The 25,807-nt window shown below is 39.3% G+C and overlaps 1 protein-coding gene across 8 annotated transcripts in view; it reads left to right on the forward strand.

The window, feature by feature from the left end:
* LOC131437950 (hepatic leukemia factor) overlaps positions 1-25,807 on the forward strand; it is a 421,032-nt gene that overhangs the window by 235,726 nt on the left and 159,499 nt on the right. Inside the window, exon 1 of one of the 8 annotated variants that reach the window (XM_058607643.1) lies at positions 23,344-25,341. The exons of 6 other annotated variants lie outside the window; for them this stretch is intronic. In XM_058607643.1, coding sequence (XP_058463626.1) covers positions 24,690-25,341 — 652 coding nt within the window. In that variant the 5' untranslated portion in view covers positions 23,344-24,689. Of the gene's footprint in view, positions 1-23,343; positions 25,342-25,807 lie in introns of those variants that run through there. One more of the 8 variants, XM_058607644.1, reaches the window with a different exon arrangement.

A 25,807-nucleotide genomic window follows, 5' to 3' on the forward strand; every position in this document is an offset into this window, starting at 1 on the left:
ATGAATAATATTTTAAAACCTACCAGAACCAAACTGTGAAATGTTTTAAAATGATTATAAAAGCTATCGTCACACTTTTCTATTGAAAGAAATGGTTTTAAGTTCTTCGGTTATCGTTTTTTTCATTTCAAATAAACTCACTTTTCAATTTAGGACACATTTTCGTCTCAAGATTTACAGTTCATCATGTTTCTGATTATCTACTAATCGATTCGTCTCAAAACATGATCACTTTTTCGCACAATTACACTACCATTGAATGCTGGATGACTTCATAATTAGTAATGTTCACTTGCTACTTGTTTAATTAACGATTTAATACTTCAAAAACTACCCGACAAACAATAAAAGTCTTTAAAAATATGAGATGAAAGTTTTTCACTTAGTTCACTTGATTGCGCTTTGTTTTCATCTCATTTGGTTTCGCAAAGTTGCCAAGTTATCTCATAATGTTACAAAACAAAAATTGTTTTTCTTCTTCAAAATCTCATGAAAAAGTATGTTTTCTGGTATCCGTGACATTAGTTTAATTATATTATTGATATTAATATTTCAATGAAACTGTTTTGGCTTCGAATATTACCAGGAAGAGCATGTTAAATATTATTGAAATAACCATTGTGGCCAATCTAGTAGCACTGGTTTCATTCCTCTATACGTCAACATAACGCTGTGAAGTGTGTGTGTTTCATCGGCTGTGCACAGAGATGCCAGATATTTTCATAGAAAATATGTATTACGTTGCATAGAAACTCTATATCTGGTCTATCTGTTTTCACTAATAAAATGATGTTAAATCTGTTTTCACTAATAAAATCTGTTAACATCATTTTATTAGTGAAAACAGATAGACCAGATATAGACTTTCTATGCAACGTAATACATATTCTATAAAAATATCTGGATTCAAATAGTTCAAATTGGTTCCAAATTTAATTATAAATGTTTGTCAGTCTACATAAAAGATTTCCACTTCAACATGTGATTTGTCCGTTGATTAATAAACTTTTAAAGAATCACTGCAATCAAATACTAATAGATACTCAGAGAGAAAAGTCTAATGTTTTACTTCTTTCTTTTTATGAACCTGTACAAATCTGTTTGAAATTTAGGAAATCTTTACAAAATCGGTACTTCGATTTAAACCAGTATGCGAACGCAAAAATCTATACAATACATATAAATCTGTATAAATGGCATCTCTGGCTCTACACTTTGTTTTAAGAAGGGCTAATGAATAAATAGTAACAATCACAGTTTTGTTTTTATTAAAAGTTCACCAAATTAACTTTACAGTAAAATTTTAAATTTAAAGCGAAAGGTAACGGAAACGACTGAAAAAAATTTAAACGTTGAAATGATTTCAAACTGGTTCTAAAAATATCGTATATTGTCTCATAGTTGGCATTAGGCCGTTTTTAAGAAGAATTCTGACATTTTGAATCTGAGAGTGTAATAGTGGAATATTTCGTTTTGATTGCTGTCGCCATTGCTAATTTATAGGATGAATAAAGGATCAACGATAGGATGGATAAAAATCCATTGAGATGAAATTAGGAGCAGAGTAGTGAACATTTCATAAGTGTTTTTTGCTGTTTTATGAACATTATTTTAATTTCCAAGGAATGTGAATCAAATCTCAATGTGGAGCAAGGCGAATGAAGCAGTAATATGAAATAGTTATAGTGATTTTAGTGGCTAAATCGAGGTTTGAAGGCGACGTCCTTACAAATGAGATGAAATAGGGAGCCCTTACCCTACATAATCAACGGACAAAATATGGTCCTGATGATTATTTCTAAGTATATTTAGAAAACTAGTTTTTATTCGACTGCGCGGAACAAGGAAATCGAGTCCCGTTGAAACAGCATTGGATGAACGTTGCAATCCAATAATGGCGCCGTTGATTCCGTAATTAGTGTGGCGTAAAGGCAAATAGACAATAGTCAGGTTTTCAAGGAATGTCAAGAAACCGGAAGTCGCCATATTGGATTTCAGAACATCGTTTTCCGACATCTACTCATCAATCCCGTTCCGAAAATACTCACATTGTAAGGATTTTTAAGGAATATCAAGAAACCGAAAGTCGCAATCTTGAATTTCAGAACTACCTCAAACATCGTTTTCCGGAATCTACTCTTTAAACCCGTTCCAAAAAACCCATATTGTAGTCGTTTCCATGGAATATAAATGAGCCGGAAATCGCTTTCGATGTATGCCAAAACCTCTTTTTACGAAGTAGGTTCGTAAAAAAAGTTTACGTTATTTGGGATTTGGTTCGTAAAAAGAGTGACGTAATAAGAGGTAACGTATAAATAGTGTTCGTAAACAGAGGTTTGGGTGTAATCGAGCATTTACTGATATTTAACATCAATCGGTTAATCTCGCACCACTCCGTAGTTTTAGTAATTTTAAATAATTTAAGGTTGTCGGCCAATGATAATTGTGGAACTCGCAGTAAAAAGTTCAGGTCGTTGAAATACAGGAGGAAAATTAGTGGTCCGAGATGACTGCCTTGTGGAATACCAGAAAAACAAAAAAATCATTAGATACATTATCTTTGATCTTAACCGCCAACCGTCGATTGCAGGGATACGAAGCAGCCCACCGAAGAATACAGGAACCGAAGCCCAGTCGGTCCAGTTTGGCGATAGTAATAGCGTGACTTATTTTATCATATATAAAACGTATATAAAACGTCTGTTTGAAGACCATTTGACATAGTATCTGTTATAAACGTCGTAAAGCTTGAAAGACTAGTAACAATTGAGCGTTTCGGCATGAGTCCGTGCTGAATTTCTACAATGTACTGCTTACAGTGATTAAAAGTGGGTTCCAGAACAACCAGTTCGAACAACTTAGGAATTGCCCTAAGTAAGGTAATGCCGCGATAGATTTTCAGACAACAGGAAACACTCCCGTCGTGAGTGACCGTTGAAGCAGTTGACATAAGGGTGTTACAATACCACTGGAACATTTCTTCAAGACGACAGCGGGGATGCTATCGGGTCCAGGAGAATATAAAGATTTTATTTTAGCGATAGTCTTTTGTACAGAGCTAATATAACGACTGACTCAAAACAGGAACGTTCCGTGCTGCCTGGGAGATTTGATCCGCTGTTAAAACCCCAGAGAATTTCTTCATAAACATGTCGCCGATTTCTTGCAAGCTAGAAGTCGGTTGATCTCTTTGTATTACATAGACGAAGGAAGATCTGGCTCTTTCCTTTGCTCATTAACATGCTTCCAGAACGACTTTGGGTTAGATTTTAATTTGCACACTTCGTAAATAGTTGGCATATCATCGTTTGACTGTCTTTTTATAAATTTTATTTATTTCTAAATAGTTTTGCCTAAGCATCTCGTCGCCACTGCGCATAATAGCCTTTTCAGAAAAGCCAGTTTGACCAACCAGTCCCGGTCTCCCCTACCTCACTGACTTAACTGACTTAATGACTTTTCAAACGAAACATTGAAAAGAAAACCTTTTTTTTCCAAAAGTTTAACTGTAAAAGGCAATTTTTCGTCATTTTTCAACAAAATCATACCGTTCTTTAACAAATGAACACATTTGTATGAGTCTTTCACAGATCACAGATAATTCAACAAACTTAAACTTATTGCTTAAAAATTACGAAAACAATTTTTTTTGCCGAATGATTAGTTTTTAGTTGGTTTGACGTAAAGTCGCCATAACTAAGTTCAGTTTTGCAATGACTGAGTGGAAACATATATTGATGAAGCCAAATGAATGTGAAACTGTTTTTTTAAAGATACTCTCAGAGGCAGAACTCGAACTTGCGTACCATTTTCGCCACCCTGAGCAGTGGTAGACACAGTACATCGAACAATAATCTAAATCTTGACTGTCTCACGACCGGTACCCCATATCCAAACATCCCCATATCCAAATATCTAGGATTTAGATCATTATTCGATGTACGCTTACCAACTCGGTGCTGTTGTAGAACTGTATCTACCACAGCTCAGGGTTGCGGAAATGGCAAACGCGTTTGCACGGATTGCGTAAGAACGGGGGTTCGAGTCCTGCCTCTGAGCGTATCTTTTTCCAAAACATTATCTTTTCTGTGAGTTTCTCATTCGTTTGGCTTTTTCAATATATGTTTCCACTCAGTCATTGCAGAACTGATTTTGTTTCGCGATTAATTTTTATGAAAACAATTTTTTTTTCATTGTTCCGAACCTTTGAAAAATCGGTAAAAATTAGGTTTATTGAATCATCTTTGATCGATGAAAGTTTATTCTAATATGTGCATTTGTTAAGGAATGACATGATTTTGTTGAAAAAGTAACGAAAATTTTTATCTACAATAACTTTTTTTTCGATCGTTCATTCGGAAAATCATTTTAATTTTCAAATAGAATCAAATTATTGAAACTTGAACAAAAAATTAAAATAGTCATTTTTTCTGGGCTATTTTACGAATTCTGACCCAATACAGTCATATTTATTGAAAATGCATTCCAACTCAGTTTAACATTGATGATTGTTTTCAAACGATTTTTTGATTCAACTGATGTCAAATTTACTGATTTATATGTCGTGTAAATTAACTTATTTTTTATATGTACCAAGTATATTCTTAAGTAATTTCCGGTGACTTTCGATAGATGGTATTCCACCCCACCCTCTCTTCTTACCCTCCTAGACTTTCGTGAATCTGAATTCCGAACTTTTTTTTTTTTTTAAAAAGAGGCTTTAACATCTTAGGTCATTCGCCTCTTCGGACCAGAAAATCTTTCTGACCCTATGTGCGGGGTTGGGAATCGAACCCAGGCGGGCTGCGTGAAAGGCATCGACTATCCCATCACGCTATACCCGTCCCCAATTCCGAACTTAATTTAAAGATAAGAACTTAGTTGCAGGATTCAGTTTCAGAATTAAGTTCCAAAATACCAGAATTTTGGAAATGATTTCTGAACTATGATTTAATTTCATTATTTACTTCCTGAATTCAGTTTCAGAATTCAGAGCCTGCATGCTGGAACTGAGTTCGGAACTTGAGTTTTGAAAGCAGATTTGAGATCTGAATCTGAAGTTCTTTAACTTAGGTTTGGAATTCAAGTTTAGTTGTGGAATTAAATTCGGAAATAGGCAAAACGATTTTATTCCTCAATTGCCCATTTTACGAATTAAATCTTTTGCCTAGTGATTTGGGACTGAGAAAGCCGTCAATACTTATATAAACTCATCTTCCAGTCGTTACAACCATCATGCATAACCTCCTATAGTTTCTTCATCGAATCCATTCGTGTACATTTTACAGGCTCTTTTGGTTTTAAAATTGAGAATATATAGCCTTGTTTGTCACAAAAATCGGAGTGTTTTGTTCGCAGCTGCAAATACCTTGCCATATAGAAAACATTTTTCAATGGCAAAAGTCTGTTTTATCCACCTAGTGGTATATTGATGCCTTTCTCATATTACTTATATTCAAAAAAAAATATCACTAGAGAATTCTGTCAAAAAATTTTATTTCAAACTTAAATAAAATTAGAAAGTTTCTTTGGGATTTAACTAACATAACCTTTTCAATTTGTATACAGTTATGTAAAATTAAGAAGATTGTTTTTCATTTTTTTGCATCGTCGCTATAAATAACGGTGAGTAATTTCAAGCACACTTATGGCCAAAGTCGGTTCGTTAATTTCCTGCATTTTCGCGCACTGAAACAGGAAACTTCTTTCAACAAACTAATGTCAAAATATTCCAGATTGTACTCGGCATCCTAAAGCTAAGACAGTGTGTCTTATTAGGTATATCGTTAAACAAACATTCCAGTTATAAAACTTAAACTAAAATTGTTTTAGGAATAAAGGTTGGTATTTCAATAAACTTAAAAACATCCAAAATGGACAGCAATACCAAAATTTTATATGAATTTTTATTTCAAAACCGTTGTATCTCGGGAATGGTAGCACTTAGTAAAAATTTAAGTGCACATTTTTTATTGAAAAGAAAAATTCTTTCATAAAACTGATTCGAAAGACATTACAGAAAAATTTGAGCAATTTTAAATTTTAAAAAATTTCCCTGTTTTCTCGGAAGAGTAACAGTTTTGTTCATTATTTCTTCATGCTCTCCTCAAAGCTGTTCTGGTGGAATAGTTCTCAACTAACTAATTGCATGTTAAACTGTAGTTTTAAGTAACCACAGCAAGTTTGCTAAGGATTATGATAACATCTCAGCTCCACTATTCATCTCATTTATATGGAAACCACAAGTGAGAGTAAGATCTGCTGTTTCTGTTCGATCCATTGAATCTAAGGTAATATCACAAATAACAGATATACAGGCTCGAACAAAATTTTTCAAAATCCTCGAATTTCAAATTTGCTATACGTTGGAAACACTGCTGCCACCTACTCGACTGTTCTCGGCGATCTTTGAAAACGTTCCACTACGTTCCGGAACGACAACAAAATCCTCCTGTCTATTATAGAAATATTTCAACTAAAACAATTTTAACACTTGTCATTTTAATCAACAGCAAAACAAAAATCTAGGGTAAGTGAACGTTGCACCAAAAAATTGCTCATGTGAAAGCGGCACCCAAATCTTGGTGGCACCTTCTGTAGATCGTGGTGACATCTGCAAGTGTTCGCCAAGCTGATTGAGCAAATTTTACACGCAGTACATATGTGAGCCTGTATATCTGTTATCTGTGGTAATATGAAAATAGGTGCATTCGCTACTACCCGTTTGTGAGGAATTCTGGCAACCGTCAGAAGGCTGGCTGCATTCCGGCAGCTGTCAACATTGTCCAGGCGAAATTACGTCATTACCTCGCCGCTCTTGTCTTGTTTATTTCTCACTTCCTTCTTTTATCTTTTTTTTATTCGACTTCATTTGATATTCGTAAATCCCGCATGTCCATACAAAAAAACGGAACTTGAGACGAGGTAAACGAGGTATGTTTGGTAGTGAGAAAGCAATGTTATTGTCAATAACATTTTATATAATTAGTATATATGAAGGGCAATAACTGATTTTCTGTCATATGTACTTTTTATTGAAAAAATAAAATCAATACGCTAAAAATGTAGAACCGATTCAAAACCGTTGTATGGCAAGAATCCGACAGAAACAGAACCGATAATAACCGCTAGGCGAAATTCTGTGCCGGAAACGGTTGTTGCATTGTTGCCAGACTTTTGCTGGAATTCTGGCAGAACTCCGGCAAAAATGGCTGGCAGACATAGCCAGCCGTCTGGAGGAAATCTGCCCGCCGCGTACAAGTGGGTAGTTTTCGTGTTTCTTTAACAGATATAACATACTTTTTCGACGGTGTTGCTTCTTATAGGCGAAGCTAACAAATTGTATTTGATTCTATCACAATTCGTTGATTGAATGTCGAATAATCCGCAATATATCATGGCGTCTCTACTGAAGAGATGAATATTGGTACTATAACCCTACATGGTGCTATCTGTTGACAGAAGCGAGATAATCTTCAACAGGCCTAATTAGTTGAAATACCATATGGTCTGGCACAGCTCTTCCAAGTCTCGGCGATACTATACACCTTGCTTTTGTCTATAAGCTGCGTGTCTTCTAGAAATACGGAAAATTTCCCTCCCATTCCGAGGAACAGTTCAAACGTTAGAGTTTATCTTCAAACGAACAATCAATCTTGCAATCGATCGAACGCACAGTTGGGCTAATACCGATGCATAAAATCCGTCGATTATAAATTTCTCCCTTGCCCGACAGGGGGCGATAGACAAAGCCGACAGTCACGTGGCCGAGCAGGTACGATCCGATCCAACGTCACGTGGCCATTTGCTGTTTTACCCGTTTGCATTTACTAGAAAGTATGGGACTACTTTCTCGCTCACGTTTTCGTGCGGTTTTCGCTGTACCGTCAAATTTCGTGACTTTGTTTGCATTGACTGCATAAAATGTTGCAATACGAATTGTTGCAGTTTTGAGAACATCATTGACTCAACCAATTATTTTTCAACCACTTGTGCCAACGCTGTATGGTTGAGACATCACGTCGACCATTTGTCAGGTGTGAGTGTGTGTTTCGTAAGTCGAAGTTCAATTTTTACGATACCATTACCGTCGAAAAGCTAAACTGTAAGGATTGTTGCAAATACACCCTATGCCACGGTAATCACTCCGACCGCTGACGTCCAACGGGAAATAGAAAAGTGGCACCAAACAATGTTTCGCGTTACCATGCCGATGCAATATAGGAAATGTTGTTCTACCCTCTATCCATTTCCATACACTGCATAGCTGCTGGCTAGAGCATGCTGGAATGGTGAATTCGACCGAGTGATGAGTGAGAGTAGTAAAATAGAAAAAAAATAATAAAACCTTACTCTCAACGGGAGAGTTTGTTGGTTGGTTTTCTGAGAATGAATAGCGCCGTAGGTGGAATGATTCACTAGTGCTTCCCGATAGATAGTGCTGGTAGACGTTTGAAAGACTCAATGCAGCGCCACTTTGATCAGATCGGTTACGAATAATAACGCTGATGTGTAGAAATGAAGTTATAAAATAACTTTAAATTTGAGTCGTCAAATGAAAAAAAAAGTTTGTCCTATGATTTCAAATGTGTTTACATACAATTACATCCGAAATATGTTAGTTTGACCGAAACCACCGAATTTAATTCGCAAATAACAACCAACCAGAAAGCTGAAACGACACGACAGTGGGACTTTTTCGTACAGTAAAACGATTCGATTGTTCTGACACCTGTCAAATCCACACAACGTAAGTTATTTTTACTGTTTCGATCGAAGTGTACTTTTTTGGCATTGTTTGTTGGTTTGCCGTTTACTTGGTTCCTAGGCTCTCACGTTTTGTGGAACGTTCAGCCGCCCACTGAGCGAACGAATTTTGTCCGACGGTCCGTGCATCCGACCGAAAAGTATCGCGTCGCTGAGTGCGAAAAACGATTCCAGTACTGAAACTTCGTGTGAGTGAGATAGTGAAAGAGAGACAATGAGAGTGCTCGCGCAAAGTAATATGTATATATATAGCGCTTTGGCATTTGAGAATGTCGCACGTGTTCTGAAAACGTGAAAACCTCGATGGTTCTTCCCCCGGCTTCGGTTGCCCCGGATCTGTATTTTCCGCTCCGTCAATCCGTACGCGATTGCTGCCGTTGTTGGTATTGATGGATTTTGAGCATCCACATCAGCCGTCATCGGCATTCAAATATCTGCGGCTATGTTGATGACCTGCAGCGGCAGAATGGGACCGGGAATTGACTTCCCCTGCGGTGCTCTGGGTCCCGTGGGCTGTCATGAGCTCGTCCTGAAAACGGCACAGATTGTGGTGTGGCAGAGATTCCTTTTGTGGCATTCGATTAGTATAATGCGTGGTTGGGGAAATTATTTGTAGTAATGAAGACTTAAATTTAAAATATGTCAAAGGTGTAGTCATTCTCAACATGCTAGTAAATGCTACGCTGTGCTCGTGCGGCACGGAATTTAATTATAGTCATATCCCTATAGCACCTATGCCAGCAAATATACCTCAAATCTGTTTTTCTCGTTAGGTACTGATCATATTCTTGTGTTTAAATAATTATTTGTCATGAAAAACTTTAATTCCTGAAAATACCTAAAAATTGTGTCAGCTATAATGACTTAAGTTTTCAAAAGACATGAGCCGTCTTAACTTTAATGTGTTGGTTTCAATAACAGGATTGAAATAAAAATGTCGAAAAAAACATTTAGGGTGGGGTGTTTTCGTAACTATATTTTCATTCAGTTTTTGAGTTCTTGAAAAACCGTTAGTCTTTTTGCCTTTCTCATATAGAAAGGGTATGCAATCACTGTGACAAACTACTTTAGAAACGAGGCCCGGAGAGCCGAGCGTTATATACCATTCGACTCAGCTCGTCGAATACGCAAAATGTTTGTATGTGTGTATATGTGTATGCGTGTGTATGGGTGTGTATATGTGTGTGTATGTATGTGTGTGTGTATATGCGAATGTGTATGTAACGTTTTTATGTACTAACTCTCCTCGGAGATGTCGCGACCGATTTTCACAAACTTAGATTCAAATGCAAGGGCTTATGGTCTCATACAAAATTCCTGATCCGACTTCCGGAGTTATCTGCGGTCCCATACGTAATTCCTTCCTTCCGGATCCGTAACTATACGGTAAAGTGTGTTAAAAATTTTATACCATCATTGAAAAGGGCGAAAAACCGTAAAAAACAGAATATTTTCGGAGTTGCATCAGAAACCGGCATAAAAAAGTGCACTGCTGCTATGATTACGGTTGTCCTGATTATCTGAAATCAAAGAACTATATACCATTACGTTAGGAAAATTTGAGATTTTGCACAGAACAGAAATAAGCAAACGTTTTTCGGATAAATAAAAATTTTCGATAGCTTTAAAGAAAAATTCAATTTCTTGTCTTATTTTTGGTTTTATATAAGTGCTTATTCAAAAACTAAAGAAGCAATCTTATTTTCTTTAGTTCAACTTGAGAATTTGAGCAGATATAATCGAAAAAAAAGCAATTGAGCAGAAAATTGAGTTTTGAGAGAAACGCATTTAAAAATTGAACTAACAAAGCCTTCTCCGTAAACTTACGCGTAAACACGTGCGTGTAATTTTCCAACAACACCAAATCTTCAATAATCCGTTTACCCACGTCTTGTATACATGTTTTAGATGTGATTTTCGATGAACATAAACAAATCAATATTTTTATCTGACACACAAAAAGACCCTCTTTAAAAACTGACTCACCCGTCATTTAAAAGGTTTGTGACGTTATGCCTACTGTTTGATGTTTACATTTGCTGTTCAGTTGTGACATTGGAATCCTAGCAAAAGTGGTCACTGGTCAAATTTTGCTTGCGCATCCTGCAAATCCGAACTACTCGCGCGTCAAGATTGCGAAATTGTTGAAATCAACAGACAGCAATGCAGTGAAAGTTCTCAGCGAACTGGTAAGCAGACAGCTGTCAAGACAAGTGACAGCTTATTATTGCTAAAACTTTTGAATTATATTAGGTGTACAACTTTGCTTCCGCCGTTTTTTTCCAAAATTTAAAGCTTTGTTGTGAAAAAGTGCTTAGATGTATTATTCAAAGTATTTTCAACTTTCTCCCATCTTTCCGGATATTTTCGGATCCCGGCTCGAAAAAAGGAGTCCTTTTTTGACGCTATCCATGAAGCAATCCATTTTTCCAACTCTTCGAAGGATTGAAAATGTTGATCTGCCAGGCCGTGTGCCATCGAACGGAATAGGTAGAAGTCAGAAGGGGAATACGGTGGGTGGGGCAAGACTTCCCATTTCAGCGTTTCCAGGTACTTTTTGACCACTTTTGCGACGTGAGGCCGAGCATTGTCGTGTTGGAGGATGACGAAGTAGCATGCCCGGGCTTTCCCCATGATTTTATGCGTTTAGGATTATTGTATCGAACCCACTTTTTATCACCGGTTACGATTCGATGTAAAAACCCCTTACGATTCTGTCTTTGAAGCAGTTGCTCACATACATATATAATAGATTAGATGTAATAGACGGCGCTCGATGTCCCTCGGTTTCAACTCGTACGGCACCCAGTTTCCTTCTTTCTGAATCATACCCAGGGTCTTGAGACGTTTTGAAGTGGCTTGCTAACTCACTCCCAACGATTTGTCAAGCTCTTCTTGGGTTTGGCACAAATCTTCATCAAGCAATGCTTCGAGTTGTTCATCTTTGAAGGCTTTTTCTCTTCCACCGCCATGTTTGACATCGACATCGAAATCACCATTTTTAAAACGTTGAAACCACTTCCAACACGTTCTTTTGCTCAGAGCAACATCACCGTAAGTTTCTGAGAGCATTCGATGCGCTTCAGCTGCATTTTTTTCGAATTGTAACAGAAAAGTAAAACTTCCCGCAAATGGCGAGAATTGGGCACATAAACAGACATTTTCGAGCGTGAATAATACGAAAACAAGAAAAACTGTCACTGAAACGGCGATGACAATTCGTTAGGCACTGTACACACTCACTTTAAAGGCATTATCATCTATGTATTTTAACCAGCCTCAGCCGGTACAGCCACCTATCGGAAAACGGCGGAAGCAAATTTGTACACCTGATAGTTTTCTCTGTAGCTATTGAAAGCGTAACTATTCTCTCCTTACTCACTTATGAAATGTCAAAATTTGGTTCCAGAAAAAGCTCGCCTTAAAAGAAATTTGAAATTCTTTATTTATTTGTATGTTCATTGTATGGAGAACGATATCAAATATTTTTATTACTATTCACTATTCAATGTTTTTTTCTATTTCGTTTGAGAAAATTTGAAATTTTTGTAATGATTATTTACATTTCAAAACACCACAATTTCCACGATGATTTTTAGTTAAATTTTCGTAACTTTCATATCATTGTAGGTTATTGCCTCCTAAAATTTTTATAATTTCCTGTGAACGTTTAGAATATCGAGGTGTTATCTATCAGGAGAAATTTAATCCTTGCATAACTTATGTAGGATTTGGCTATAAAACGACTGAAGTAGTGGTAGATTTACAAATAATTCATCAGCGCGTGAAATATTTTATAAACCTATGAACGTATTTTTGTTCATTGTGTAAAATCAATTTTTGAAGATAGTTTTGAAGAAGTTTTTAGATCGAAGATTACGTCGAAAGAAGAGCAAATGCGAAAAGCAATTGTGTGCGGCCGCAATAAAAATCCGGATCTGTCAGTAAGAAAATTTGTAAAAAAAGTTTGATTTATCCGCAAGCACTGTCCGTAATGTTCTTAGTTCGTTCGATACACGTTTGAAAACAGCCAGAAAGGGTTGGAGCGAAACAAAAACGAATCTTAGGAACCACTAGAAGCAGGTAAAGATGAAGCAAATATTGCAGAAGAGACCAGATCTTTCGGTACGAACTGTGGCTAGCGAAATAAAAATGTTTTCAACTTTCGTGCATACTTTCGATACACCGGCAAGATATGAAGCTGTTCAAGATTAAAACTGTACCGAACCGTAATAATGAACATGATCGGGTTCGCAAATCTTTAAACAGCTTCTCGGAATGTCTTTTTATATTGTCATGCAACGAAACGGCGTAGAGGAGCATTTTAGCACAAAGAAAGGCCAACTTTCCAAAATTATATTTCGTTTGGCAAGCAATACGAAGCTGTGGTCGAGCAAGTTAAAGTTTTATCACTAACATAACGATAAACGATGGAATAATTGGTGAAAAATACCTAAAGAAGCGATGGTTACCATTCCTACGCAACCAACACGCTCCCTCGTTATTATGGGATGATTTAGCCTTTTGTCACTATGCCAAAGATGTTTTGGAATGGTAAAAAGCGCATGAAGTCCATGTTGTACCGAAAGAGGCAAATCCACCTAACTGCCCAGAATTGCGAACGATCGAGCGGTATTGGGCTCTTGTGAAGAGAGAACTCTCTTAATAAAAACAGCTGGCTACAACTCAAAAAAAAAAGTTCAAAAGTCGGATTTTACAGTGCTGGGCATAGTCTTTGTATGTCATAAAGACAAAAAACATGCTTGAGTCGAATCGGCCTCTCTATCCACGAAAAAAATCAAAGGTTTGCCATACCGAAGACCCAAGTCGTTCTTCCAGCATACACTAATTTCAAGACTGATGATTAAGTGATAATATCACCGAATTTTAAAGGTACATTTCAGAACCATTTGAAAAATTCTTTCAATTTCCAATTTCTATCAAATTATTATCTTTTGATCCCAGAAATCAACAAAGTAACAACAGTAGTTGTACCGAAAAAATATAGATAGCTATATTTTTGAAGCTCCGAAGCTCCGGAAAAAGGGTGAGAAGGTAATGTCAGAGACATAGCTGGGTAACGTGAGTACGAATCAAACTGACATGCTTTTTCCACACATCTGAAAATCGATAATCTCACGTACTGGTTGATTGACTGATTGCTAACTTTCAATGCGTCACTTGCATAATTGTAACGATACAATGATAAGGCGGAACTCACAAGGGCACAACCGACAAGACTGACTAAATCAAAAATGCAATGTTCACATTCATTCATAAATTGAAAAACCCATAACAAATCGTTTTTAGTCATCTAGGAATTATATCAACAACTTATTTGTCAAACCCGTCTCGAAAATAGAAATTGTATAGCTATGTGAAAGAATATCCACAATCCGAATTAAAAAAATCTTAAACATAAATTATGGATATCCACTCGTCAAGCTTGGACAAAAAGTATCTTTAATTTCGCCAAACACTCATGACAAATAAAAAAATATCATTTCACAAACTAGATATTTTTAGTGAACATCTTACAAGCTTGTTGATATTGCATATTAAAAAAAAATCATTTGAAGTTTTTTTTAATAAAATGATGCATAGTTGGAGTCAGCTAGGGGCAGTATTGCCATCATACCGAAGGTAACAAAGAATGAACAATTCTGCAAAAGACGAGAAAAGCAATTATAAGAGCTTTTTGACCGTCTTAAACAATATGCCCAAATGTGTCTTCCTAATATTGGTCAATTGCAAATATTCATGGTTTATGACCATTTTGCGCGACTGATTTTGGCACTGAATTTCACCATAATACTCGTCCATACCAAACATTTTAGAAAACTTTAATTTTAGGTTGTTTGTGGTTATCTCATACTACAGAAAACTTTATCATAAATTTCTGACCATATTTTCGATGATACTGAGAAAAAAATATGTTGCTGCGTTAATATCGTTAACGTCAACCCATTCTTGTACAGGGTAAATTTTGAAAAGTCGCTCCATAGTAAAGTAAGTCGTATTCATGACAAAAGAAATTTCAAAATTGAAGAGCTATAGAGCAATTCCAGGAATGAGTAGACGAAAAAGTGACAAAATCAGAATCGACCTTCTCCGATTTGGATAAAACTTTTCGCATGGCTTCAGTATGGCAAACCATAAGTTTTGAACCGATTGAGAGGTCCATCCGACTCACGACTAATTTTTTGGATTTCACCAACATTGCCTTTTTCAAATCGTTGTAACTCGGAAACCGTTAATTGTACAAAAATGGCGTTCAGGAAGAAGTTGTAGGGAATTGGTTGAACGCTCTAAAAAAATGTACACTGTAAAAACTTTTTGATTTTTTTCTCAATAATTACAAAGTATTCCGAAAAAGTAAAATAAAAAAAAGCATGGTTTTAATTTTTTTGATAATTTTTATTTTGAAGCTGTTCTTAAAACCTACAGATTGATGGCTATCCCATCCGTGCCTTTTGAAAAATGAAGAAGTTACAGCTCAAACAGTTTACGGGTCTCGTTGTAATTCGGAAACCGTTCACCGTACAAAAATGGTGTCCAGGAAGAAGTTGTAGGGAATCAATAGGGCACTCTAAAAAAAATATACACTGAAAAAAAAAATTTTTTTCTCTATAATTTCAAAATGAACCAAAAAAATTAAATAAAAAAAAATCAGGGTTACTTTTAGAAGAAAGGATATCATGAACAAATTTATTGCCTTTAACCTGTAGAATAATATTCTACTGTTTAAATGATTATCTTTCAACGAGAACTTGAAGTTTCAAATATATCTGTAAATTGTTTTAGCTGTAACTTCTTCATTTTTCAAAAGGCACGGATGCGATAGCCGTCAAACTGTAGGTTTTAATAACAGCTTCAAAATAAAAATTATAAAAAAATAATTCAAACCATGCTTTTTTTCATTTAACTATTTCGGATTATTTTGTAATTATTGAGAAAAAATATCAAAAATTTTTTCAGTGTATATTTTTTTAGAGTGCCCAATCGATTCCTTACAGTTTCTTCTTGAACGCCATTTTTGTACAATTAACGGTTTCCGAATTACAACGATTAGAAAAAGGCAATTTTGGTGAAATGCAAAAATACATACGCCCTTTTTTTTTTTTTTTTCCAAATAAAATTTTTATTAGGCTCATTTGCTTTAGCTTAACGTGGCCGATTGTCTTGTTGTTAGGGAGAGAGAAAGGGATGCCGTATTACGGGGCGGCATACTCCCCAGTTAGTAAGGGGACATAGGGAGGGTGGGACCTACACAGTATTGAATTGAAATTTGAATTCATCATTGGTTTGTGGCATACATCTTTTAGACACATTTTGAGTTCGATGAATCTTCATGTTTTTCAGCTTGTAGCAATGAAGAGATTATTCTGGATTGGGATGCTTCGTTGGTGTGTTCTGACGTTGATGTGACGTTTTTGGGTAGCTTCCAGCAACTCAGTCAGTTCAAGGCAGGTGCATGCTCCGAAGCATCGTTTACACAGGCCATACTTCCAGCAACGTAAAGAAGAGTGCGGTAGAGCTGTAGACGAGAAAGAGATAGGGAGAGCACTAAATTTGAGCATTGATAGTTTTCAAGAAGTTATAGATGAGAGTCATATAAGGAAGATTTCGAGTTGCCAAGACGTCGCGGACTGGTACGAAGGGTGGTATACCTCGGGCCCGAAGGGAACCTATGAGTTGGGACCTGGCATCACAATACTCGACACATGTCCAAACAACATGTTCGATGTCATGATAACCCTCACCGCAAACGCAGACACCACTCTCAGCGAGCCCCACACGACGGAGATGCGCGCTGAACATATAATGATTAGACATGAGCCTTGACATTACACGAATAAAGTCTCGGCTCACGTCTAACCCCCGGAACCAAGCTTTCGTCGATACCTGTGGGATTATTGAGTGTAACCATCGTCCCAGAGTTCCACTATTCCATGTATTCTGCCAGCTAGCTAGAGTTTTCTGACGACAGCAACTGAAAAATTCATTGAAGCAGATTGGTCTTTCATAGATATCACCTTCTAGTGCGCCCACCTTGGCTAACGAGTCCGCCCTCTCATTGCCCCGTATGGAACAATGTGAGGGGACCCAAACCAAGGTAATCTGGTATGATTTTGCAGATAAAGCACTCAATTGTTCCCGTATTTTCCCCAGGAAATACGGTGAGTGCTTTCCAGGCTTCACTGAACGGAGAGCCTCAATGGAACTGAGACTGTCCGATACAATGAAGTAGTGATCTGTGGGCAGAGTGTCAATGATCTCAAGGGTATACTGAATTGCAGCTAGTTCTGCGACGTAAACTGAAGCTGGATCACTGAGTTTATAGGAAGCGGTGAAATTTACATTGAATATACCGAAGCCAGTGGACCCGTCTAGATATGATCCGTCAGTGTAAAACATTTTATTACAGTCGACTTCTTTAAATTTATTATTAAAAATTTTTGGGATCTCTTGAGGGCGTACAGGATCCGGGATTCCACGAATTTCTTCTTTCATGGATGTGTCGAAAAACACAGTAGAATTAGAAGTATCCACAAAATGAACACGATTGGGAACAAACGAAGAAGGATTTATATTCTGAGCCATGTAGTCAAAATACAAGGACATAAAACGGGTTTGTGAATTAAGCTCGACGAGCTTTTCAAAGTTTTCTATCACCATCGGATTCAAAATATCGCATCGGATTAGCAGTCGATATGAGAGATCCCAGAACCTGTTTTTCAACGGAAAGACGCCCGCCAGCACTTCAAGACTCATCGTATGGGTTGATTGCATGCAACCCAAGGCAATACGTAAACAACGATACTGGATTCTTTCCAGTTTAATGAAATGAATATTCGTAGCGGAGCGGAAACAGAAACATCCATATTCCATTACTGACAATATCGTCGTTTTGTACAACCTGATCAGGTCTCCTGGGTGAGAGCCCCACCAAGTTCCGGTTATTGTACGAAGGAAATTGATTCTCTGTAGGCATTTTCGTTTCAAATACCTAATGTGACATCCCCAGGTACCTTTGGAATCGAACCAGACCCCGAGATATTTAAATGTGAAAACCTGAGCTATGGTTTCACCCCCTAGTTGAAGCTGTAATTGCGCAGGTTCTCGCTTCCTTGAAAATACAACCAGCTCAGTTTTCTCCGTAGAGAACTCGATACCCATTTGAAAAGCCCATGTCGACAAGTTGTCGAGGGTATCTTGCAATGGTCCTTGGAGATCGGCAGCTTTGGGTCCTATAATAGACACAACACTGTCGTCGGCAAGTTGTCTTAGCGTGCATAATGTGTTGATACATTCATCAATGTTATTTACGTAAAAGTTGTATAAAAGGGGGCTTAAGCATGAGCCCTGAGGAAGACCCATGTAACTGAATCGCTTTGTCGTCAAATCACCATGCTTAAAATGCATGTGTTTCTCGGACAATAGATTATATAAAAAGTTGTTCAAAACTGGTGAAAGACCATGCTGATGCAACTTCTCAGATAGAACGTTAATGGAAACTGAATCGAATGCCCCCTTGATGTCGAGGAAAACTGATGTCATTTGTTCTTTACGAGCAAATGCCATTTGAATTTCTGTTGAGAGCAACGCTAGACAATCGTTCGTTCCTTTGCCCCTGCGGAACCCAAATTGTGTACCTGAAAGCAATCCATTTGTTTCGACCCAATTGTCTAGACGGAAGAGAATCATTTTCTCCAACAATTTCCGAATACAGGAAAGCATAGCAATCGGCCGATACGAATTGTGATCGGAGGCTGGTTTTCCAGGTTTTTGAATAGTAATAACTCTCACTTCTCTCCATTCGTGTGGGACAATATTACCCTCGAGGAACTTGTTGAATAAATTCAACAAGCGCCTTTTGGCAGAGTCGGGCAGATTTTTCAACAAGTTGAATTTAATTCTGTCTAACCCCGGGGCTCTATTGTTACACGACAAGAGCGCAAGTGAGAACTCTACCATCGAAAACGGTGTTTCGTTTGTATTCAATGTCGCGACGCGGGATATCTTCCGTTCCGGAACAGAATCAGGACATACTTTCTTAGCGAAATCAAATATCCAGCGGTTAGAATATTCCTCGCTTTCGTTCGCGTGATTTCGATTGCGCATGCGACGGGCCGTATTCCAAAGAGTGCTCATTGCTGTTTCTCTCGTTAATCCGTCAACAAACCTTCGCCAGTAACCGCGTTTCTTAGCTTTAATCAGACTTTTCATTTGAAATTCTAACGCCGCGTATTTCCGATAATTATCTGGAGTTCCGTTCCTTCTAAACGAGATGAAGGCTGAAGCTTTTTTCGTTTTCAGCTCTGAGCACTCTTTGTCCCACCATGGGTTGGGAGAACGCATACTAGTTTGCGCGCTAGGTACTCGTTTCGTCTGAGCTTGAATTGCGGTGTCAAGAATCAAGCCAGCCAAAAATGTATACTCTTCCTCCGGAGGAAGCTCCTGTGATGTTTCTAGTTTCTCAGATATCGAGCTCGCGTAACGTTTCCAATCAATGTTTCGTGTGAAATCGTACGAAACATTGATTGTTTCCGATGGTCTTCCACGGTTGGTGATAGAAACTATGATCGGCAAGTGATCGCTACCGTGAGGATCACAGATTACCTTCCACTTGCAATCTAACTGTAGCGAAGTCGAGCAAAGGGATAAATCCAGCGCACTTGGTTGTGCTGGCGGTCTAGGGTTCCGTGTCATTTCTCCCGTGTTTAGAATTGTCAAATTGAAGTTGTCACACAGATCTTGGATTAACGAAGAACGATTATCATCATATAAGCAGCCCCATCCTGTACCATGCGAGTTAAAGTCCCCTAAAACCAGCCGCGGTGAAGGAAGAAGTTCTATGATGTCTGCAAGCCGACGATGCCCTATCGAGACTCTGGGAGGAATGTAGATAGAAGCTATATGTACATAGATCTTTGCCTTTAATATTAATTTGGCAAGCAACAACTTCAATTCCCGGTGTCGAGGGGAGGTTAATACGATAAAATGAATAGCACTTTTTAATCCCTAAAAGTACCCCTCCATAAGAGTCTTCTCGGTCCAGGCGGATTATGTTAAAATTATGGAAGTCGAGGTTGATGTTAGAAGTAAGCCAAGTTTCACTCAAGGAGAATACATCGCAATTATGAGTATGTATTAAGTGTTTGAAAGAATCAAGTTTTGGGATGATACTTCTGCAATTCCACTGAAGCACAATGATCATATCTTCGATTCTCAGTGGTAAATTATCCATCAAAAGATACGATCGCTGCAAGGAGGGGCCATTGTTCAGTCAACTGTTTTAAAAATGTCCTTACTGTTGGCAGTAGAGCAGTTAGGAAGCTTTTCAGAGGATCAGTAATATTGAAGGCTGTTAATATCCAGTCCACGATATCAGAAAATTTCAATAATCCAGCGTTTGTTGGATTTTCTGGTTGTGCTTTGGGGTCATTCGGGTTTTTTGATGCCCCAGGAAGTGCTGGGTACTCCTTATCATCCCTAAGTTTTTTGAACCCAGGAGGTGTTTGCTTCGGTTTTGAGTCGCACTTTTTGTTTCCGTTTGGTTCTTTTGTGACGAAGAGGACAGTCTGAGGCCTTTACGAGGAAGCTTGGGAGAAGCCAGATTTTGTCTTTTCCTGCTTCCTTCAACCTGTGTGTAGGAAGGTCCTTCGCCTGGGTCGTCAGAGGTATCCTCTTCAACTGGCAAGATTGCAAACGGGTTCTTAGGGGTCGATGGAGTGGTTCTTTTTAAGATTTCCGCATAAGAACGTTTGGAACGTTCTTTCACGGATCGCTTCAATTTCTCCGCACGCTGTATGTACGTAGGGCACACCGAAAGATCATGAGGATTCTCCCCGCAGTAGCAACACTTTTCCACTGCTCTTCTGCAGAGATCGTCCTCATGGGCCTCTCCGCATTTGCCGCATCGCAGTTTGTTGCAACAATAGGTTGCCGTATGACCTAGCTGTTTGCAGCTTGTACAATGCATTACCCGCGGTACATACAGCCGAACAGGTAGACGAACTCCACTCACTACCAAATAATTTGGAAGTGCAGATCCGGCAAAAGTCACGCGAAATGAGTCCGATTGGTAAAATTTACCATCTATCGATTTGGAGTGCAATTGCTTGCACTCCAAAATTTTCACTGGTTGAAGGTCGGGGTTTTTGAAACGGCCTACCCCGTCCTTCATCAGATCTTCGATTGTCAGACTTTCGTCACGGACCACACCGTCGATCTCCACCACATGAGACGGGACGTACACGCGGTACTCCTTCGTGAACAACTCGCTGGTAGCAATCCCGTTTGCTTGCTTCAGGTCGGACACAACAACGCGTAACTTGTTTGGCGAAACCTTATCTATTGTTTTTATTGCCGAGTAATGTTTTTCCAGATCCCGAGCAATATTTAAAACTCTGAGAGACTTTAATTTGGGCCGGAAGTATACCACCCACGGACCCCCCGAGCCATCGTCTTGGTAAACTTTTTGGCGAGCAGGCAATATCTTAGAGGGAGATGGAGGCATCGGAGAGGGAGATGGCATCGGAGAGGGAGATGGTATCGAAGGGGGAGATGGTATCGGAGGGGGAGATGGTATAGGAGGGGTAGATGGCATCTCGGAAGCAAACTCAGCCTCTAAATGTTCTTCGTTCATTCGTTCAGCTTCGCCCTCCTCCGAGACACCCCCACTGTCATCAATATTCATATTTAAAGTGCGGGAGTAAAGAAGTCTCCCGCACTTGAAATGAGAAAGAAAGAAATAAAATTAAAAGAAAATATATGAATAGTAAAAGTTGAAAGAAAAAGTTTGAGAAAATACTTGACAGTATGTCACGGTAAGCTGTTAGGTGAGTTGCTCCTTCACTCCTTCGTTGTGCTTCAGCGTGACCTTGACTCAGGATTTGGCTGCTGCGATGCGGGTAGCAAACAATAGAAATAACTGCTGCCCGAGGATAGCACAATAGCGTCTACTGTCGATACCGATACAAAACCGGTGCACAGACAGAACTCACTTGCGGGGATGCTACTTTTTATCACTTTTATTTAATGCCTATACTACAGCCTCTGCTGTGATAGGCACCTTCGTCTTACCGATGTCGATTGTTAAAAAAACGCGTGTGCTCACTTTGAACATTCGGTTACGAATGATACGCCCTTTTTGAAAATCAGTCGGATTGACCTCTCCATCGGTTCAAAACTGCAAAGTTTCATCCAAATCGGAGAAGGTCGAGTCTGCTGATCTGCTAAGCATTTCTGGAAATTCTCTTAGAAAAATTCATATGCTTTAGATCGTGGACCATTTCGCGAATTACTTGAATTTTTGATTTTGTAAATAAAAATTTGTTAGTCCCCCATTTCAAAGTTTGACGATAAACTAACAACGTTTGACATTGTATTGAAACTTTTTATTTGAGGTATTAAAGTATAAAAAAAATTCCACAGAATTTTTAAGCTAGTTTTTTTTCAGTGTCGGAGAATAACCATCGTACTGTCAAAAATAACCATGCTTTCGAGCAGGGTTATTATAAGACGATGACAAAATAACATCAATTGTCAAATTTTAAATAAAAGTTGAAACAATCGTCTCGAGTTGGTTCACAGCCCGTAGAATCACCGTATCTGTGTATTTCCCCCTCCTGTGGAATCTACTGAAAATTGCTCATATTTGTTTGACAGTAACTGTAGCCACATTACCTGGTATTTTATTCAACTTGTAGCAATTTGTCACCCGTTGAAATAAACCTTGTAATATCATATTCCACCTTCCTAAAATGCTGCGATTCTACTGATAATCGCGATACCGGCATTCGTCAAACTTGATGAAACGCAATTTCACCAAAATAATTTAAGAAAATTCTCCCCCTTTCCCCTTTCCCCCGAGCCCTACTAGTACTGCCGGGTGCCAGTAAGCCAGAAGATATGTGCCACCATCCGAGACAAACACAAAAAAAAACCGACACGACATTCCTGCAGCGAACTCACGGGCGGGAAAAACAAATCACCCTATTTGCGGCACCGGCGCAGCTTTAATTGATGTATCCGAACCGCCCCTGGTAACGCGTTCTCGCGTGTTCTGGAACGTTTTGTGGAATTGAATTTCTCGTCTCACTATTTAGCATTAGGCGGTGGATGCACGGTCTGATGAGAGGCAAACTAAGATTCTTGCTTCATAGGTGATAAAGGCGGTAACAGTCTTGGAGCCTGTCGGAGTCGGAGCACATATTGAGTTATTGAAGGAACCGAAAGACGATACGTTTTCTGTGTTTTCTAAGTGCGGAGAAATAATCCCCCCTCCCCCTGCGCTCCTTCATTCCCTCCACACTTTTCGAAGGGGGTGGTGATGGTGGTAGTTCAACGTGTTATGAGAAATCGTCCTCACCTTTGTGGACTAAACTGTGTCGGTACGCGCGCGCGTTCGGGAATGACAGTGCGAAGGGACGTAAGGAGTTATTGCACGAACGATTCGGAACGCATACACAAATCGTTTGCTACAACCCGATGTTCGGTCTCGGTCGGCTCGGGTTTGGATTGACTGGTTGATTGTTATTATTGCTAAGGTTCTGCACTCCGCGTTGTGCTGCCCAACCACTGTGTGTGTGCAAGATAGAGAGCGAAAGACAAACGTGGTCGGCCACGTGTATTTTGCATAAAGTTCGCCTCACAATACGCTTGATCGTGTCTGAATCCGCGTGACACGAAACTCCACCCCCTTGCGTCAAAGTGCTTCCCTGAGGGAAAGAAAGTGGATGAACGTGAGGCTTGTAGAATCGGGCAGAAGCCACACTGGAAAACAGGAGCTGCTGTTTAGTCAGTCTGTTGATGAGTGCAACATCGCTCGCAAGCACATCGGGCGCAAGGCAGGGTCCATGTCGTACGCATTCGTTGAAAACTTTGGGGGGTTGGACCGAGGACGGCGGTTTACGGTGCTCACAGATTCCGGGCATTGCCTCGTTCCCATTTGGGATCACATGTTGTTAGCGTGTATGATCCGAGTGAGCGAGACGGCCGCAGCGAGATGTAGTGCGCAATTGATCCTGGAGTCTGCCAGAGCCAAGGATAACCCGTGAAACGAACTGGAGCGATGCAACAGTTTATAGTCAAAGGTGTCGTTAACAAGTCGTGTTTGCGTATATCATCCACGAATCCATACCAGCTTCTTAATTACAGTTAAGTAGTTTAAGGTTGAAGTTATCCGACATTGTTCTGTCGATAGTGTGTCTAAATACTCAATCCCGGTGACTACTATCCGAAGAAAATACAATACATACAATTTTATCGCCGACTGCGAAGTTAAGTGGGTCAACAGCAAAGCACGGTGCTTGCTGAAACCCCCCCCCCCCCCCTCCAAAAAACAAGTCAGGAATAGCCGGAATTGCATGAGTTGATCTTACTCTCCAGTAATATTCTGTGTTCGGTTTTCTTCCGTGAGTATCTCGTGAGTCTCGTGAAACATATTCGATCCTCTGGAATTCGACAGTGAGTTTCCACCATCGATTTTACCATTCGACGACAATTAATACGATTATCGACTTTTTGCGGCGTTATCGTACGGCTGCAGGAGCTACGGCTGTAGGCCAATACTAAAAATTGACAAAGTGTGGTTGCATTTTCGTTCCGTTCATTGTTCCGTACCGGACGCGGGTGAATTATCGCCGGTGCATTCCTAGCAAGAGGACTGGTGTTTGGTGTCAACCGAGAATGATCGGCCTACTGTTTGAAAAGTGTCGCTTTGCGGAATTCCTTCTGACATTACTTTGTCCGTGTCCTGTAAATCGCTAGGCCCCGTGTTGTGTTTTGCGAAATAACAACAAAAAAAAGCAGCAAAGTAGGCGTAGAAATAGTTTGTTTGTGATTGCCATAATAAACTAACCGATTGTGCGAGTGAATTTACGACACAGTTCGAGCGTGGTTTTTTGGAAGTGAAAATGGGTACTGAAACCGCATGTGGTAGCTATTTTAGTGATCAACCTGGCGGAGGTAGTGGCAGCTCCGAAATGACAAATTACTATCAAATGAATGGCGGGGACGATGCGCAAAGTGTGACGAACCAATCCGAGGAAGAAATGGCCCAGAGCGCCAGCGGTTCGGACCAGGTGGAACAAGAGGTAAATCTGTGTCAGCAGCAGGAGCAACATCGGCACCTGCACGGCGAATCTCAACGTAATCCCTGGTCGATCTCCCAGCAAATTCAAAATCACATCACCAACAATCCCAGCCAGCAGAACGGTCCTTCCCGTCTGGAACGGTCCAATTCTCTCACCGCGAACTGGACTTTTCCTTCGTACCAGCGGCTTTACAGTGAGAACCACTATGGAATTGCCATGGCTGCCGCTGTTCAGCATCAACAGCATCTGCCCGTGAGTCTTCAGAATAATCCACATCATAGCTCTCAACTACAGCACCATGCAAACCCGCCCGCTCATCAGCATCATCAACAGCAGCAACAGCAACAACAACAACAACAACAACAACAGCAGCACCAACAACAACAACAACAGCAGCATCAACATATGGCAGCAATTGCCGCAGTAAACCAAGGGCCTCCACAATTCTCCAAACGATTCTACTACCCACCAGGTCAGTGCATAATCTCTACTTGAGCTAAAAGCTAGTCTTTTGAACGATCGAAGCGCCAAGCGGATCAAATTGGTATGTTTTCTTCGACCGCTTATCTCGCAGCGTCGATCGGGGAAGCGCATTGATCATTAGGTAGTGCACGAGATCAAATGTCAGATAGTCAGAGCTCTTCGTGCCGCTGATTTGCAGTGGTGTTGGTTAGGTGCTTGAGCGGTTTGATTATTATTAGTACATACATATATTGGCGCAATTGTTTTGTCTGGGCACACGCGGTACCTCGTGCGCATCCAATTATTCAGGGACGAGTTAAATGTATCTATACACAGCTGAGGTTGTTTACAGGCCGGTCGAATATCACTGAGAGTCTGGAATAGATGGTTGGCACTTCGTGTGCGTTTTAGTATGCTGTCGGGAGAATATACGAAGGACTGGTGTTGTTTTTTGTATGGAGCTTATTTCGATTAGA

The sequence above is a fragment of the Malaya genurostris genome, chromosome 3 (genome assembly GCF_030247185.1).
Source record: "Malaya genurostris strain Urasoe2022 chromosome 3, Malgen_1.1, whole genome shotgun sequence".
In the NCBI taxonomy this organism is placed as follows: domain Eukaryota; kingdom Metazoa; phylum Arthropoda; class Insecta; order Diptera; family Culicidae; genus Malaya; species Malaya genurostris.